Raw genomic sequence first — 17695 nt, forward strand, 5'->3', positions numbered from 1 at the left:
GAACCGAAATCAAGAGTGGGACGCTTAACCAACCAAGCCACCCAGGGGCCCCAAGGATTGATTTTCTTGATATTCCTTCCAGTCCTTGGATTTTTATTACCTGGCGTTCATCATCACAGTGAACCAAGCATATTCATCTCTATTGTGGGTAAGAATTAGAAAAAGGAGCTACCTTTTCTAACTGATCTGTTATCTCCAAGTGTGAAGTGAATCTCAGAGAATCTTGGTATTCTGATTTGGCTTGATTCCACCTTTGAGGGACAACTGGCTGGAAAGTAAGGATAGTGTGTTAGAGCAGCAGAGCTGTCTTCCGAATGTAGTCCATTCACGGTCTGCAGTTGGATCGTTCACCTTCAGAGCTGCCAGATGAATAGAATGGTTTTTCCCATGATCTGTTTTGAGACAGGTGTACATGTGGAAAAGACGAACTGTAGATGTGCTTTTTGTGCTTGATCGCTAGAATTACTAATCTGTTGTACACCTTCCACTTTTCGACACCTCCCTTTCCAAATGACATGCTTCCTCATACGGTTCCATGTGGATTTACCCCCTTTTCCCCTCTTGTATTTTAAGAAAAAATAATGCTATCACAGCTGGCCATGCCAGCCTAATCAGTCAGTCAATTGGTAGGGTTTTGTTGACAAGCTAACTGAAGACCGTGAACTAAATGCTTTCTTTATGCTTTTCTAGGATTGCAGGGATGATGTTGGTGGGGCTCAGAATGTCGGCATGCTGGGTATCTTAGTAAAAACTGGTATGTATCTTCTGCATAAGCCTTCTCTAAAACAGGGTGGTAAAATGCACAGTTCCTTAAAGAACAGTCTTTGCAGAAATGACAAAGCCCACTGGGCACTTTAATTCTCTTTCCGTCACAAGGCAAAAATAAAATGGGCTCAGGATCTCGAGGAACAAAAGACATTGTGGGAGGGCCCATGCTGCATAAAACTGGAAAGATCAGAGAGAGTTCAGAGGTTATTTTAAAACGTACCCAGAGATAACCATGCTGGTTGACAATTAGTATTTATATGATTTTCTTGATACACAAATCACCACATTGGAATGGACCAAAGACGACTGATTTGGGGATGCTCTATAAAAGTATCTTTTTTTTGGTGCCAGCTATAAGCTGATAAAGTTGGTCTACTTCAGGAACTGGTGGGCTAAGTGATCTGATACTTTCTGTTAACACTTGCATTTTTTAAAAATCACACAAAGAACTTTTATCCTTTACTTACTGTTTTAGGAATTATTTCCTATTCCAAGATTAGGTATATTCTTTGTGGTCCCTCAAAGTAAATTTAAGGAAGACAGGAACTTACTGGGGAGGACTCAGCTGATACGGTATTATGACTACAGAGGACCCATTAGTGTCCTGGGTCCTGGCCTCAGTCCGCATGACTAGCCGTGCAAGGGCATGTGCCTGGGTTCATAAAATGCTAGCGAAACCATTTAAGAGGCTATTCCTAAAAAGGAAGATTTAAACAAAGTTTCAGAAGAGCTGCAACATGGAAATTTTTTAGAAAAAGTACATTTACTCCTGACTGACATTTATTCAAGAAAATGTGGTTGCACAAAATTTAATTTTAGAAATTAAAAGTAGAAACAAGAAAGCGTAGCTAGAGCTACCATTGGATACGAAGTATTTGGCAAGGCCCTGTGTGAACAGTGCAGGCCGTGCCAGGGTTCTGGAGGGAATCGTTGGAGCCTTGCAAATAGTGACTCCAGTCTTTCCAGAACGAACAGTGTGTTGGTTCACATTTCTCAGTCAAAATGATCGGCATCCTCCTGAGAACGTTACTGCCCTTTGATGTAAGCGCACAAAGAGGAAGTATCAAGAAAAAGTCCAGAAAAGTCATCACACTCATGATCCCTCCCTGTATCTTAAATTTCAAATTCCTGCCATTTACTATTTTATTTTCTGGTCACTGAGGAAATCTCCAGATAACTGTTTCTCCTCTTGTGTATTAGTCCTGTGAACATGTTCGTTCTCTCTTTAGCTCACATAATTAAGGATTTACACTAAGTATGGAAACCGCCCTATGCCAGTGTCTTATGGGCCCTTCTCCCCTCCTCCTGGACTGGCTTCTGTTGGTTGTCCCTCCTTTTCTGACTGGCAGTTGGTTGTGGTCAACCTGTCACAGAGCCATCCAGTTGGTCTTAGAGAACCCAGCAGCATAACACGACCAAATTGAAAACATATAACCAGTAAAGCAGCTGAGTCCACTGCAGGGAGAAAGGCCCATTTGTACTGTTCGTCTTTGGTCAGAAACAAGCCCAAGTAAGCCCACTGTTCTAAAAGCACAGAAAATGGCTGGCTCTGTTGATAAATTTGAACTCCCTGCATTTGAACAAGTACTAGGCTTCCCAGTGTTGAAAATGATCATAAGGTTGTTAATCTATCCCATAATAAGTGTTTGTTGTGGGCAGTCTTGAGCAGTTTTATTTCTCAGTGAGTAGCACATGGTAGAAGCTCAGTATGCATTTGCCCGATGATTTGTTAATAAAGATTTGTGACTAGTCCTACCCAGAATGTATTTGTTTAGCATGTTAAACAGTCACCTAGAAAAGATACTATCGAATATCCTCAAAATGGCTTCCTGTATTCTCCCAGGAATTTATCTACCCGGGAAAGCACAGACTGCCACAGTGAGTGAAGCAGGCGTGAGTGACGGTGGCCTCCTTCATTCACTCAGCCCACATCAGTGAGCACCTGCTGTGTACCAGCCACAATTTGAGGTGCTGGAACTATCGCACATCTCTCAGCCACAGTGTCAGTGTGGACTTTGTAGAAGCCCCCCCTTGCAGGGCCAGACAGCAGCAGCACCCCATGGCTAAGAAACTTGACTTTGACGTGTGCGCCCTTAGGCCACTTGCCCCGGGGAGTAGGTGGTATGGTAGAGCAGTAGTTAGTGACTTCTGTATGAGGCCAAGTAGAAACGTGGCAAGAGTTTGTACTTCATGGAATTTAAGCTTGAGAAAAAACTAGCAGCAGAGTTTTCTGTGTGGCCCATACTGTGGACAGGTGCCTTGAGGATGCTAAGGTGAGTGAGGCAGATACTCATTACCTTTGTACTTTTTTTTTTTTTAAGATTTTATTTATTTGACAGAGAGAGACACAGCGAGAGAGGGAACACAAGCAGAGGGAGTGGGAGAGGGAGAAGCAGACTCCCTGCTGAGTAGGGAGCCCGATGTGGGGCTCGATCCCAGGACCCCGGGATCATGACCCGAGCCGAAGGCAGACGCCCAACGACTGAGCCACCCAGGCGCCCCTACCTTTGTACATTTGATGCTGGCCCCCCTCCTGTAGGAATTCACAGTTAGTAAGACAAGGCAGGAAACATCTCCGCCATAGTGCGGAGATATGGAATGGGATTTTCAGGCTTTGTGTTTGTTGGGCAAAGCCTTGTAAAGAGATAGTTTATGGAGAATGGCGGGAAACTGTAGGAAATGGTGGGTCTGTTGTTACGGGAGCTGGATTCAGGCAGAGAGTGTTGGAGAATGCAGAGGGATAAATGGCAGAGATCACAAGAAAAGGGATGAGAGAGCACAGAGAAGGGGGAAGTGCAGAGGTAGCCCGAGTGGCTACAGGGCACTTGGCCTTGTTCCCCAAGGCCTCAGCTGAAGCAATGTTCTGCCCATCCTTCCTCCCTCCCTCCCTCCTTCTTTCCTTCCTCCCTTTCTTCCTTCTTTTCATTCTTAAAGAAAAAATTGTGGAATGCTCACCACGTGTTAGTCGTTACATTCAGTGCTGGGAATGAATACATTGGGGAAAATAACAGACATGGTCCCTACTCTCAGAGAACTCACAGTCTTAGGTGCAAGGCAGACATTGAGTGAATAAATATATAATGGCAATGTATTATAAATGTGGAGGCAGAGAACAGGGTGCTAAGAGAGAGACTAACAGGGAGGAACGAGATGTAACTGGGATGGGAATATGAAGTTTGGCCCGAAGCGTGCGGGGGGTAGTGTGAGTGGGCTGAGAAGACTGTTGCCAGTAGAGGGGTGGCAGGTGTGAAGGTCTTCAAAGAGCCAGGTCCCGTCTAGGACTGCAGTCTTGTGAAAGTAACACATGCTGAGGTTGGAGGGATGCTGGCCAGATGACAAAGGGCAGCAGTAGGGATTTGGGTTCTTTCTGAAGGGCAGTGGGACCCGTCAAGGGTGTTTAAATAGGGACAGGGCATCCTAGTGGATTTACATTTGTAAAAGGGGCTTGTGACCAGTGTGTGGAAGGGTTCCTCTCTGTACAGGGGTGTTTGGTTGAGGGTCCCACATTCCAGAGCCCGGGGAGACTGGAGCGGTGCCCTGTTGAGCAGACCATCCTGCTTGGCGCAGGCCCGTGTGCCTGCGTCGCTTTCCACACCCCCACCCCTGGGCGCTCCCAGGGTCCCTGCATGGCAGCAGGACATACGCCCTCAGGAGCTAACCAGGCTTCCACCCTGTGGTGCCTGGCTTCCACTGAAAAGCATTGATTCAGTCTCCATTCCTATCTTTAGGGCTGGTGGGGAAGAAAATGATTTCCCCAGCCATGGAGATGTGAAGGAAGCCTTGGCAGCCAGGTGCCCTGGGCCCTGTATCCGTTGTGAAGGACCAGAGTCCTGGGAAAATGCTGGCTGTGATATTGCTTTGAATTGCCTCACTGCAGCCTAAAGCTTCACTGGGAGATGCTTTGGGAGACGGGGAGCCACCGACTCTCCAGGACTCGCCACGGTGGTGCCGTGGTGGCCCCGGTGCTCACAGGACGTGATGAATGTGGTGTTCTAGCAGTAGCCTTTTCACTGGCTCTACTTTCATTTCAGGGAAATACCGAGCAGCAGATGAAGAAAAACTTAATCCGCCTCCTTATTTAACTTGCGAGAGCTTCCCTCATGCCGTGGACCACATTCTGCAGCATCTCCTGTGATCCCTGATGTGACTCAGAAGCAACTGGAGATGCAGCTTTTCGTTGTCCGGAGTGACTCGCTCCCCGTCTCCACGCCAGCATAGCTAGACATGGACCAGCACTCCTCTGTTGTGCATTAGTTAGAGAGAAAGGTATCAAATTGCAGCCCGCCACTACACCTTGCTTATCCCTTTTGTTTTATTTTGTAAAAGATGAGACCCAGAGAAAGGGAAAGCTGAGATTCTATGCCATTCCTTTTAAAATAGTCATCAGGTTCAGCAGGGCTGGGAGGGAGAACCTCCTGCGGGGAATCGTGTGCTCCGCTGCCTTCTCACTGGTCCGTTGGGAGGGGCGAGGGTTCCGATTGTGAATAAAATTGAATGGCGTTTTTTAAATTATAAAATAATGTGGTGAGAAGTGCATTTCGGCTATAGTTTTAATACTGAGTTCAACTGTGAAATCCGTCGAAGTGCCAAGTGGAGTACAAGTCAGAAGCAGCAAAATAAATTGTCCTTTAGCCCAGGTGATCAAGTGAATTTGCCTTAACGGATGTTGAAAACTAGATTATCTACTGTATTATTCCCAGCATGGGTGACTTCTTTTTCTCTTCATTAGCCAGAGATGACTAATTTAAATTTAGAACCTGATTTTAATTTAAAATAATACTTCCATTAATAACCTATTCATTGCAGATACCTATTATACTGTGTAACAGTTGTTTGGGAAATTTTATGTAAAATTAAAACTATCAGTATTTTACAGATGTTTTAATTAGACATTGTTATTAACAGCAACAGTGCAGAAACTAAAATCAAGCCTTTAATGTCTTATACACCATGCATTTTTGAAGTTAGTGTCCACCAGGGTCCTATTAACTGTACATTTGCAAGATTTCATTATTTTTGCCTTTGACACTATGGGAAAAATCTTTTAGAAGCTATTGGGACAGATTCAAGCTTTTATGTACTTGGTTACTACAGCTGTAAAATGAAATCTCGTCTTGTAGCATGGATTATTCTTCTCATGTTAAACCCACCAAAATGAAGGGGCCTAAGTAGGTAATGATTTTCCTAGTGCATTTGCATACTGTGATCATCCTGGGCCTTTGCAATTGTTTTACAGGGCTCTTGGGCATTGAATTATTAGCATGTAATTGTACATGGTTGTGGTGTTCACCTTATCGAAGCACACGCTGATGTTAATGAGCTTCGGGCTTTGATGCTTGTTTAGAGATCAGCTTGGTCTTGGATGGCAGGGAGCAAAGCTAAATAAATGGCAGCTCCGTCTCCTTTTGGTGGTTTGGTGATCACTCTGTTCTTGTTTTTGCAGATGCCCTGACTTAGTACTTACACAGCCTAGAGTGCAAAGGACAGCTGTGATAGGACGGCCGCCGCCGATCGGAAGCATGAGTGGAATGGCCAAGAGCGTAGGTTTGGGGGCCTCGCCAGCAGTTAACTAGCTCTGGGCCCTTGAGCAAGTCACCTAGGCTCTCACGCCCCCTTTTCCTTGTCTGTAAAATGGAGACTGTGGCAACACCCACCACGTAGGCTTGTCGTGAGGGTTAAATGCGTGACCAGCGTATTAATTATTGAGAGTAGAATCGGGCAAATGCTGAGTGCTGTGTGTTTTTGGTGCTGATGATGAGGCAGACGTAGCAGCACTGTCCACACTGAATAATCTGATAAATCTTGATAGAATTAATCTCAACAGTCAGTTCGATGGGGGAAGTCTTCCTGAGGATTAAAAAAAGGAGACACTCTACTACACTGAAACGCCCACACACAAAGGCGCACGGAGCAGCTCAGCGTGTGGATGGAACACACTGCCTGGGGCCTGATGGATGCGCTCCATTCAACTGGGGCCTGCTACCTGGCCGCCTGGGTCAGTGATGCCTTGGCTCAAGCACCATTGAGTGTTTGCTGGTTGCTACGTGCCAAGTGCCATGCTAGGAAATAATCAAGTGTATAAGAAAAGGATTTTGCCCTGAGGACCCTTACTAGTGGAGGAGCTAGGGAGAATGCTCAAGATGTTATTAATACTCCTGTGGCCCTCCTCTGTGATGTCCACCTGACTGCAGGTGGAATGGGGCATTCCCTCCTCTGTGCCCTCCTAGCACTTGTTAGATTATACTTCGGTCCTCACACGTCCCTTCTCCCCCCCTCACCTCCCCGACGGGACTGTGGCTCGTTCTTTTTTGTATCTCCTGCAACACAGATAGTTCTTACTCAGATGGTTACTGAACCAGTACAAACTAGCTGTAAATATTTTAGGAGTTTCATGTCAGAAGGTATAGCTGTGAGTAGGGAGGAGAAAATTAAGTTTCATTTTAGACTCGTTGCCCATAGAGGAGGCCCCATTAGACACTCAGAAATAATGGATCTGATGCTTTAGAGACAGGTTAGAGCTAAAGCAAAGAGGTAGACATCACTAATGGGTCAGGAATCAAACAGAGTGACGGGAATAGGTAAGCCCACATGAGCATCAGGTCGTTGGCCAAGAGAAATGGCTTCTTTCCTCCATTCTAGTTTGGCCGTATTGGGCCATTAAAATTTTTGTTTCATGCTTTACTTATTTAACAAGCATCATATAGGGCTTGTTAACTGACCTGTCCACAGTGAGGTTCATGAGGATAAATAAAAATCTGGTTTTAGATCCAGGTTACGATAAACATTCCCAGCATAGCCGGTTGGTCTGCCTTGGGCCTCACGGAGGAGATTTAATAACCAAAATACTGGAAAGACTTCGTTTTTCTAGCCATTCCATTTAAAGTGCTTTCCAGTGGTATGACCTCGAGGACAGTGTTTGCATCAGTTTTACTATAATCCTCTGCTAGGCCCAGGAAAGGGACCAAGTGCCATTCTGGGACTGGAAAGGGTAGTAGAGAATACCCACTATCAGGAGAGGAGTACTGAGCATCTGCTGTAAGGCAGGTGTGTCCTGGGTGTGGAAGGCAGAGCACCAGTCCAGTGGCGGAGACAGATGGCTATCCCACCACTTCCCTCTCCTCCCTCCAGAATTGGCTCGTTTTGCTGTAGTTCTTCCTACACACCATTCTGCATCTGTCGGAGCTGATCAGGGCCGTCGAACACCTGTAGCCACGGACGTCAGAAACTCCCTTGGAAGAATAGTGTCATCACCTCACTCTTAACCCCACATTCAGAAATTACTGTACCATTCTGGACCAAGTCAAAAACACACATGCACAGGTGGTTTATTTGGTTTGAGATCAGTGGTGTTTCCTGTAGTATGAAACGGAAAGCCTTTCGCACCTTTGGTAAAGAATTTTTTAAACTGCACTAATCTGTTCCATTAAAACACTCTGCTTCGAACAGCAGAATCCCTTTTCATATTAGCAGCTGCTTGAGTAAAGCCATGTTTGCGTTATCAGGTCCCTTTGACATAGTCACAGACATTTTTCTTTGGCATAAATGCATAGGACATTTGCTTACTTTATCATGCCAGCCATCAAGGCCGACTACCCCAAAGCATGCTTCTCTGAGGGACAACCAGAACAAGACACCAGAGCACCAGAAATCAATTTATCATTTAAATTATGTATCTGTTAAAATCCAACAATTTTGAATACCTTACTCTTTTCAGTTCTTACCTTCATGTCCTACACATCTCTTAACTCCTGTTTGTTTCACTGGCTAATGTGCCTGAGAAAACCAAATTATTAAATGCCAGCCATGGGTAGAGTACAAAGGAAGACAGAGCAGAGTGTAGCTCCAGTTGCTAAGATGCATATCTTCTAGTTGGGAAATCAAAGCATATAAAAATATACTGAAAAGTCCGAAGGGCTCTGACAAGTTCAAGGTGTGTTGTAGAAGTACTCTCAGAGAAGAGGTCGTGTGCAGTGAACTCAGTGCTTTGGAACAGTAATCACAGCTTCTAGCCTGTGAAGCAGATACAGTGCTCATTTTAAAGAATGTTGCATTCATTCAGTGGCAGTGACAAAAGTTCCACAACCATGGGGCTAACATTTGGGTAGGGTAAACGGATGATAAAATACACACACTACTTAACACAATAGCTATATGGCTCCTTGAGGGACAAGAAAACGAGGGAGGGAGTTATTTTAGATAAGTAGAGTCCAGCTGAGAAGGCTTCTGATGGTGACCTGAATGAAATGTAGGGACAAGCCATGAATTCTAACCTAGATACTTAACCTTAGTGGCCAACATCTGGGTATCAGGAGATCTCAAATGCAGATCAGTTGCTACAGGTTTTCCTAGGAATACTAGAAGATTGGGCAATGTTGGGTCCAAATTTCTAGGTTCGGCGGGAGCCGCACCACTGCTGGGTCATTCAGGTAGTCTGACCCTCCATCACAGCCCCACCTCTTCGTTGTCTTACACCCAGCTTACTTTACCCATGTGTTAACTGTGTTCCAAGTTCCTACAGACATTGTGACTTCTGCCTTAGGAGAAAATACCACATGTTGGATGAAGTTAAATTTTCCTCCAACAATAGGCCAGGCTCCTATATCCCCATAAACTTGGATGTACTTCTAATCTACTTTTTAAATAATACAGACTCTAAACGTAAACTAATCATGTGTCTTAGTTGGTCTCTCTCAGAGCCCCACTAAAATCAAAGTGAAGGAATAAAGAAGGTATAAACTCACAAGGAGAGCCCACAAGAGGAGATACCAGTGGACAAGAGGGTACAATAATTTGAAGGATGGAAGTGGTTAGGTTGCTGATAACAAAAATCTGTGCAAAGAAAGACAACCAAAACTCATCCTATAGAACCTCAAAGATTGAAGTCTTGGAGACTAGGTAGGAGGTGAGGTGTGAGGTAGCACTGAGAAGCAAAGATTTAGTTTGAAGCTGTTAAACAAAATGGTTGGAGCCCCAGGAGCCATGAAAGTGAAGGCCTTGGGGAGAATGGGCGTGGTGGTGAGCCAGGGTGAGCTACAGGACTGCAAATGGGGAGACTAGGTACATCTCTGCTTATTCTATAAGGGTTCTTATTCTGTAAGGGCTCTTGGTTCCTTTCCCCTTAAAACACCAGGACCAGAGGGTATGGGAATGGAATTGACAGTTTATCTGATACTGGCCATTTGGAAACCAATACTGATAGGGATCTGACAGATCTGAGACTGGGTTGCAAAAAATCAGAAGAGATACTTCAAAAATTAAGCAAATGATAAAATAAGGCACTTAATTAATTCCTGGAAAGACAAAACCAACATATACAGGAAATGTAATTTTGATTCACTAGTGGCCCTGCATGAACATTATACGTTCCCATAGAAATACCGATTATTGAGTAAACCTAAAGTCTTAACTATTTGGCGATGATGGGGATACGGCAGAGGGATGAAAGAGCTACATTTCATTTCATCCAAAGCAAGAAGTCATTAGTGTATAAAACAGGTAAAGAAGTCACTGAAATAAAAGCATGACCTACAAACATACTTGCATAATTATTTGGAGACAAACTTCCCAAGGGAAAAGAGGAGGATTGAATATGCGATTGAATAAGATGGAAGTATTACAAAGATGAACTTGGAGATTCTTAGAAATGGAGGAAGGATGTGGAGGTGTGTCAGGTGCATAGTCAGCTGTGCGTGGGGTTGTGTGTATTTGCTGTGAGGGATGGCAAAACCACGCTTACCCTGACTGGAGTAAGGAAAGAGCAGCAAGCTAAAAGGGGCCAAACATTGTCAAAAAGCATGCTGTCCACAGGGGCTGTCTCCTCTGCCGCTTTACTTGTTCACTTTTAAGTACACACACACAAACATATCTACTTTCCAACCATGACAAATTAACAACGGTTGAGGTTCCATCCACTTGAGATTTTATAAAATCAGAAAGGATGGTAGTGGCCACAAGCTAATGGACTAACAGCTGCAAGAAATGTCCGCTGACAGCCTGACAAAATGACCCTGGGACACCTGGGTGGCTCAGTCGGTTAAACGTCTGCCTTCGGCTCAGGTCATGATCCCAGGGTCCTGGGATCGAGTCCCGCATCGGGCTCCCTGCTCAGCGGGGAGCCTGCTTCTCCTTCTGCCTACTGCTCCCCCTGCTTGTGCTTGCCCTCTGTCTCTCTCTCTCTCTGACAAATAAAATCTTAAAAAAAAGAGAAGGAAGGAAGGAAGAGAGAGAAAGAAGAGAAAATGATCCCAAAACACGAGAAGCAGATGTCTAAGACCACTTAGAGATTTCTACATCTAGGGTAGAGCTAGTGTTGGATAGTGTAAGACCTTCATGATCATGAAGAAGCTTAAGTTTAGTATATACTAAGATGAAATGTCTTTTTGTTTATTTTTAATTCATTATATGTGGTATATTTCCAGTTTGACTACATTGCCCATGAAATGGCATTTTAAAAGGCATTTGAGGATATACTCAAAATAATCAGTACCCTCCCCAAAATGCTTTGTTTTTGTTTAAAATTAGGTTAATCCTTTGGAATATTTAGCTACCCAAAATGTCCTTTTTCCTGCAAGTTTTTCTTCGGAGGAGGAGTGTGCCTTGCTGGGATGAAGAAAATGAGGTGAGGAAGGGAAGAAGGGGGGACAACCACAGGTAAGTTCTAGCTGGGAAGAGGGGTGGTGCCATCACTTAGCGGCATTTTTCCGGGGTTTAAGATAGATGGCTCAGATCATGAGTTTCTGAGGGAGATGCTTCCAACTGTTACCAACCCCATAAGGAGATGTGGGGGAGCCTAAGGGTAGGGAAGACCCAGGATGACTGTTCTGAATCCCAGGTTCCCCATCCTAAGCTTTGGATCCACCGAGGAGCTGTGGGAAGACGGCAGAGCACACGGGATGTGAACTGTCCAAAGATGTTACTGGGAGCCAGAACTCAGACTGGAAGCTCAGGCTGGAGGCTAGTGGCTGTGTGCTGCTAGCTTGAGACTCCAGGTGCTCCTCCCCTGAGGTGGAGCAGCGAACCCGGGGGCTGGGGCAGAGCAGGGGGCGGGGGGGGGGAGGGGGGGCGTCACGGTAGGGGGGAGCTAGTCTGCTAGGGCTTTGCTGCTGAGAAAACTGGTTGGGGTCAGAGTTAGGGAGAGCTGATGACACTCAGGATGTTGTCAGAAGAAACACTGCGTGTCCTTCCCCGCGCCTATTCTTAACCAACCCTCAAGCCCATCAGCTGGTTGGATGGTCTGTTACGCTTCGCTTCTAATGGGCCCCCCACTCGGAGCCACTGTGCATTCCAACACAGCTTCCCAAACTACATCTTTTTCTTCAAAATGAAAACACCAATTCACAAACAAGGAACACCGTAAGAAACTGTTCATCAAATTGTATGGAGTCTAAGTGTGAGAAAAGTCTCTGTTGTGTGACTAGGAGCATATACACCTGTAATTAACATCTTCAGTATTTTGCGGGCATCAATCAGGAAAAATTAACAAAAATATCTCTTATTTCCAAAATAGTACAGTTATTCAAACGAACTCAGTCTTCAAAGATAATTTTTCTCTTTTCTCTCCCAATCATCATGTTCTTCTCCTGCTTAAACTAATAAATCGGAAGGCCTCCGTGGTTGTCTCTGTGGCCAGGTCAGGGTAGATGTGATTTCATACAGACTCGAACTCACTTTGCCAGGCTGAGTATCTCTGAGTCAGATTCTTTGCTGAAGGCTTGGTGTGAGCCAGCACATCTAAGAAGTCGGCAGTGGTCACTGTATCCAGCTGGATTCCAGGTAAGTTGCTGCTCTCTAGATAAAAACACAGCAGTAACAGCACAATAATTGACCTTATGATGATCTGTGCTCTTGAAAGGCTAATAGACCTTTTTTCAAGACAATGCATAATGCAGCATTCTAAATGGTTAATGCAGCAAAAGGCAAGACTAAAGAGAGCTGGGGAAGAAATTCTTTAATGTGCATCCCAGCCCCTGAAGCCCAGATAAAAAATATGACTTAAATGTATCATTATCAAAGTAGTGTTTAAGAGTTATATAGTGCCCCAAATGGATCCAGCCCAACATCACAGCGTGCCAAAGAAATAAAAGCCCAAGCCCTAAGGAGTTTATCATCTGGGGCAAAGTTGATCCAAAACAGAACACCAGAGGAGAAATGAGTACATGGAGGACAATTTGACCAAAGAACGTTTGCAAGTGCAAAGAGCCACCAAGAACAGGAGCAAGGCTCCATCTGCTGGTGAAAGTTGGGTTTTTAAACAAATTTCTCTCCCAGAGTCGCTGTGACTCCCACCATACCTGACTGGTGATTTTCAAGTGCACTGAAGATCTTCCTCATAGGCCGCATGGCTGCTTCCCTGCAGACGAGCTTAATGTCTGAGCCTGAGTAGCCTTCAGTCTCCTGAAACAGCCGCAGACCAGCCGTTGGTCAGCAGGCAGAGTGCTGGTGGTGATCACGTTCTTACAGGCAAGACGCAGTGCGCAACTAATGAAGCACTGACCACTACGTCAAAAACTAATGATGTACTATATGTTGGCTAATGAATGTAAATAAATTTAAAAAGAGCCCCTGTTTAGAATCTGTGTCTGTCCCTCACGAACATTACACAAAGATTCCCAGATCTCTAATGTTTGGGAGGGAGAGGGGTTGCTTATGTGTTTGGATAACCTGAGAAGCTGGGCAGTAAACACCTTCCTAACACCATCCAGACACATGCTGGAAGTTGCTGGTGAAGGACTAGACCACCCATGGTAGCCTAATGGGGCCCTTGTGCCCAAATCCAAGGATGGATCAAATTTGGTAGACACTTTTGTTCTTGTGAATAAGATCATTCCTGCCTTTGCGGAACCTCCGGAACATCATTGAGATGTTCATCACTCAGATGAACAGAGAACATGTTCAAGTGTCCACTCAGGAGGGAGTGACACCAGTGACAGTGAGGGTAGCAGGCATGGACCCCCATTTCCATTTGTAAAAACTTGATCATCATGGTAATCCATTGTGGCATATCAGTTACCCGTTTTGCAGATGAAGACACAGGCTTAGAGAGTCGGGGGTTTCCCTGAGGCCACACAGCTGATCAGGGGCAGGACCCAGATTTGACACGGGGTGCTCTGGGTCGAAACCCTATGCTATTGGCCGCTACATCGTGCTGTCTCTGCCCGCGTGAATGTTTCTGAGGGACAAAGAGCTCACCCTCTCATGAGGAAGAAGCGCATCGCATTGCTGGGGCAGCTCGGGTCTTTTCTAAGTGGCTCAAGGAATATGCCCCCAAAACAGCTCCCGAGGGGACCCTGCCCAGAAGATTGGTGTGGCGGCTGCTTGGCCTGCAGGTGCTCCCTCGAGGGTGGCTTACCTGGCTCAGCATGCTGTACTCCAGCTGCGTGCGCAGCTCCAGAGCTCTGCTTTTGCTCACAGGGGGCAGCCAGTGGCGGATCATGGCTTGCCTGGCCTCCCGGCTGGGGAGACCAACCAGAATCCTTTTCTCCAGACGACGTAACATGGCACAGTCCAGCTCCCTGGGATTGTGGGGGAAACAGAGGAACTGGTGAGAGCGGCCAACTCACTTCTGAAGCAACAACTATATTTTAAGAACGATTTAGCATTGTAGGAAGCAATTCTGCATTTTGACTTTATTCTACATCTGTACGTGAGCGAATAGGACAATTACCTCATGTTGTTTGGGAGAAAGACTTGGTTAAAAAAAGAAAACACATCCCCAAAATACCTCATGTAAAGGAGATAATTTTAGGTGACTTAACTTGGGGGGGAGAAATCAACTAACAACAACCACCCGTGAGTATTCCCATTGTAGTCGTACCATGAATTATTCAGTCTGATGCTGCCAGTGAGTTATTATTCCTGACAATAACTTGGGCACTCTGGGAAGTACATTAATTCTTCCCAAACTCTCATACATTCTGGAGCGAATGACTGTCACGCCATGCTCTGCTTGAATTCAAAAGAGCAAAAAGCTCCTTCCAGGGAGCCCAGTGCAAATGTGGCCCTTTGAGACCCGCATGCCTGCCCCTCCTAAAACACTGTCAGGCCAGGTTTACTCAATTTTGCATCTGCAAGCCAGTTCCTTGAACTTCCTAATATAAAATTTCCAAACAGATAGAAAAGTGGAATCAATGGGTATCCGTAAACCTTCCATCTTGATTCAACAGCAGTCAACATTTCGTCATATCTGCTTCATATGTATTTATCCAGCCAAATTATTTCAAAGTAAATTACATCATGAAACCCCCCCCCTAAATGCTTTAGCATGTAATTCCCCCAATAAGGACATTTTCTTACATAGCTTCAATACTATTATGACACCCAGCAGAATTAACACTGATTGTATAATATGTCTAATGCTCATTCCATATTCAGATCTCTCCAGTGATCCCTGAAATATCTTTTCCAACCCAAATCCAATCAAGAATCATGCATTACATACGGTTATATCTCTCAAATCTCTTATAATCTAGACCAGTCTCCTTGCCCTTTCTTTAGACTTTGCCTTGACCAAGATAAGACACATTCTGACTCTCCTGATGTTTTCCTCATGGTATCATATAACTGGTTCCTCTGTGTCCTGTCCTCTAAGATGGAATTTAGATCTAAAAGCTTAATTAGAATCAGAGTAATGACTTTTGGCAAGTATATTTCATAGATGATTTTATGTTTTCATATTCATTACATTGGGATCCACATGTTGGTGTATCCCACTATTACTGATGTGGTGTCTAATTACTGGGATCATCTGGTGACCACAGATCACCCCACTGTAAAGTAAACATCTCTTCACAAGTAGTAAGTATTCTATGTACAATACTTTGGCACTGTGTAAATACTCCTTTTCCCATCCCCTTTCAACTAGTGGTTTTAGCATCTGTTAATGATCTTTAAATTGGTTATTTCATAAGAGTGGTGCAAAATAGTGATTTAAACTTTTTTTTTACATTCCAAACGTATTATTTGGCAGTATTCGGTAAAGTAGAGCTTTCCCTCATTAACTGGGGCTCTTTGGTTACTCTGAATTACCATGCCTATTAATAGATCATTTTGAGCGTGAGTTTGTGAACTCTTTATATGTTCAAATTTCAGGTTCCTAGAAGGGAGGGAAACATCTATTTGATTTCCTAGTATAGAAATTAGGCGATGCCTGTGTGTTGGTCTGGCTTAACCATAAAGAGTAACAATGAAAGCATCACCACCAGATATTTCTCATTCATAAAGACACAGAATTTCTAGCGCATCTTCCTGTTCTTCTTACTCTCATTCTGAATCTCTGTCCTGATATTCCCTTTTACACTGAAAAATGAAAACACCCTTTCAGGGAGCATATGTGAATCCTAGCTTGGGGTGACTAGATTTCTTTAAAGATTCTGTCTTTTCTTTACCTGTTATTCCTCTAGTCCTGAGCTGAGAATCCATAGTCTGGGAGTGCTTCACCAGCAATAACAATCACCTGTTGCTTTTTTTGCATTCGCTTTGTTCTTTATCAGCCTTGCCCTGTTGAAATTTCATTTCACGTCAGAGACTCAGGCCCTCTCCCTCTGTGTAGCCATTCACCCTCTCAAGGCCAACATTTCCATTCAAGGCACAGGGTCAAGGAAATCTTGCAAAACTCTAGGAAATTATTTTTTTTTTTGTATTTGAAATATTAATAAAAACTGTTGCTTAAATAGTAGTTCTAAGTGGAAGGCACTGGCTTTAGCATTTTACAGATATTAACTCACTTAATTCTCACAACAACCCTACAAGGTAGGTACTGTTTTTTTTATCCATTTTAAGGTGAGGAAACTGAGGCACAAAGTTTGAGTAGCTTGTTCGAGGTCAGAAAGCTAGAGAATGGTGGCAGTGGATTTGAACCCAAAAAGCGAGAGCCCAGAGCCTATGCTTCTGGTACGGGTCTGATGCCAGCACAGTAACTGTCAGTAGACTGCCGACTCCTATCATGATGAAATTTCAGGACCCCAAGAACAAAGAGGATCTGTAAAAGCTTCCAGAGAGAAAAAACAGGTTACAGACAAAGGATCAGTAATAAGACTTCTCATCAGCAATGTAAGATAGTAAGAGAAAATAGAGCAATGCCTTCAAACTTCTGAGGAAAAATAATTTCCAATGTAGAAGTCTGTATCTTGATCAAACAACTAAGGGGACAGAATTAAGATATGTTCAACACACAAAGCCTACAAGTGTTTACCTCCCATGCACCCTTTATCAGGAAAGTACTAAAAGACCAAAGGGAGAGCATAAACCAAACCAAAGGGCTTCGTGGGATTCAAGAAACAGAAAAGAAAGGACATCTCCAGGATGATGAGGTGAGCTCCCAGGGTCTCCTTATCTATGGGTGCAGAGGATCATCAGGTCAGTTTGGTGTTGGCAAGAAGGTTCTGGCAGACATGGCTCCGAGAAGATGAAATCGATACAATATGGTATGTCTAAATGAATCCAGAGCGGATTCAGACTGCAGAGAGTTGTGGCTGAATGGGAGGAGAAGATGGGAAAGGAAAGGCAGGGAGGGAGGGATAATTTAATAGAGGAGAAACCATTAAACTCACATTTTAGGAATTCAGTTCAGCGATACTGACCACTTGCCAAGTGTGTTGTCACTGCTAAGTCTTCAAAATACAGAATTCAATGAGACAGACTCCCTCCTTATGAGTAACTAGAGGCAATCCTAGGGAGGTTTTCGCCTTGGACTGCAGATATGTTGGTCCCGTAAACATCAAAGATGAAAATGGGACTTGAGATTGGACTAAAACCCAAGAAGGGAACAAAGACTATCCTGAAGGAAATTGTAGAGCTGGGGGTGACAAGCAGTTGCCATATTTCTTTCAAGGCCTTTCCTTGGACCAGCTGCCCCTCCTGCAAAGGCAGGGGACTGCAGAAGGAACATTCTTTTGCAGGGGTACCTTCTCCTCTGTCTCCCCATCCCACC

General features: G+C 44.5%; 2 protein-coding genes across 2 annotated transcripts in view; one reads left to right on the plus strand and one right to left on the minus strand.

The window, feature by feature from the left end:
* The window catches only part of HDHD2 (haloacid dehalogenase like hydrolase domain containing 2), a 36074-nt gene extending 29906 nt beyond the window's left edge, over positions 1-6168 (plus strand). The window contains exons 6-7 of the mRNA XM_064577643.1: positions 691-754; positions 4800-6168. Coding sequence (XP_064433713.1) covers positions 691-754; positions 4800-4903 — 168 coding nt within the window. The 3' untranslated portion in view covers positions 4904-6168. The remainder of the gene's footprint in view (positions 1-690; positions 755-4799) is intronic.
* Positions 6169-9442: 3274 nt separating this feature from the next.
* KATNAL2 (katanin catalytic subunit A1 like 2) overlaps positions 9443-17695 on the minus strand; it is a 70218-nt gene continuing 61965 nt past the window's right edge. The window contains exons 14-16 of the mRNA XM_064577641.1: positions 14117-14279; positions 13059-13161; positions 9443-12555 (exon numbers count right to left, since the gene is read on the minus strand). Of these exons, the coding sequence (XP_064433711.1) occupies positions 12416-12555; positions 13059-13161; positions 14117-14279 (406 nt within the window). The 3' untranslated portion in view covers positions 9443-12415. The remainder of the gene's footprint in view (positions 12556-13058; positions 13162-14116; positions 14280-17695) is intronic.

The sequence above is a fragment of the Mirounga angustirostris genome, unplaced genomic scaffold (genome assembly GCF_029215605.1).
Source record: "Mirounga angustirostris isolate CCGP_5_RB_7025 unplaced genomic scaffold, mMirAng1.0.hap1 SCAF_14, whole genome shotgun sequence".
Taxonomy (NCBI): Eukaryota; Metazoa; Chordata; class Mammalia; order Carnivora; family Phocidae; genus Mirounga; species Mirounga angustirostris.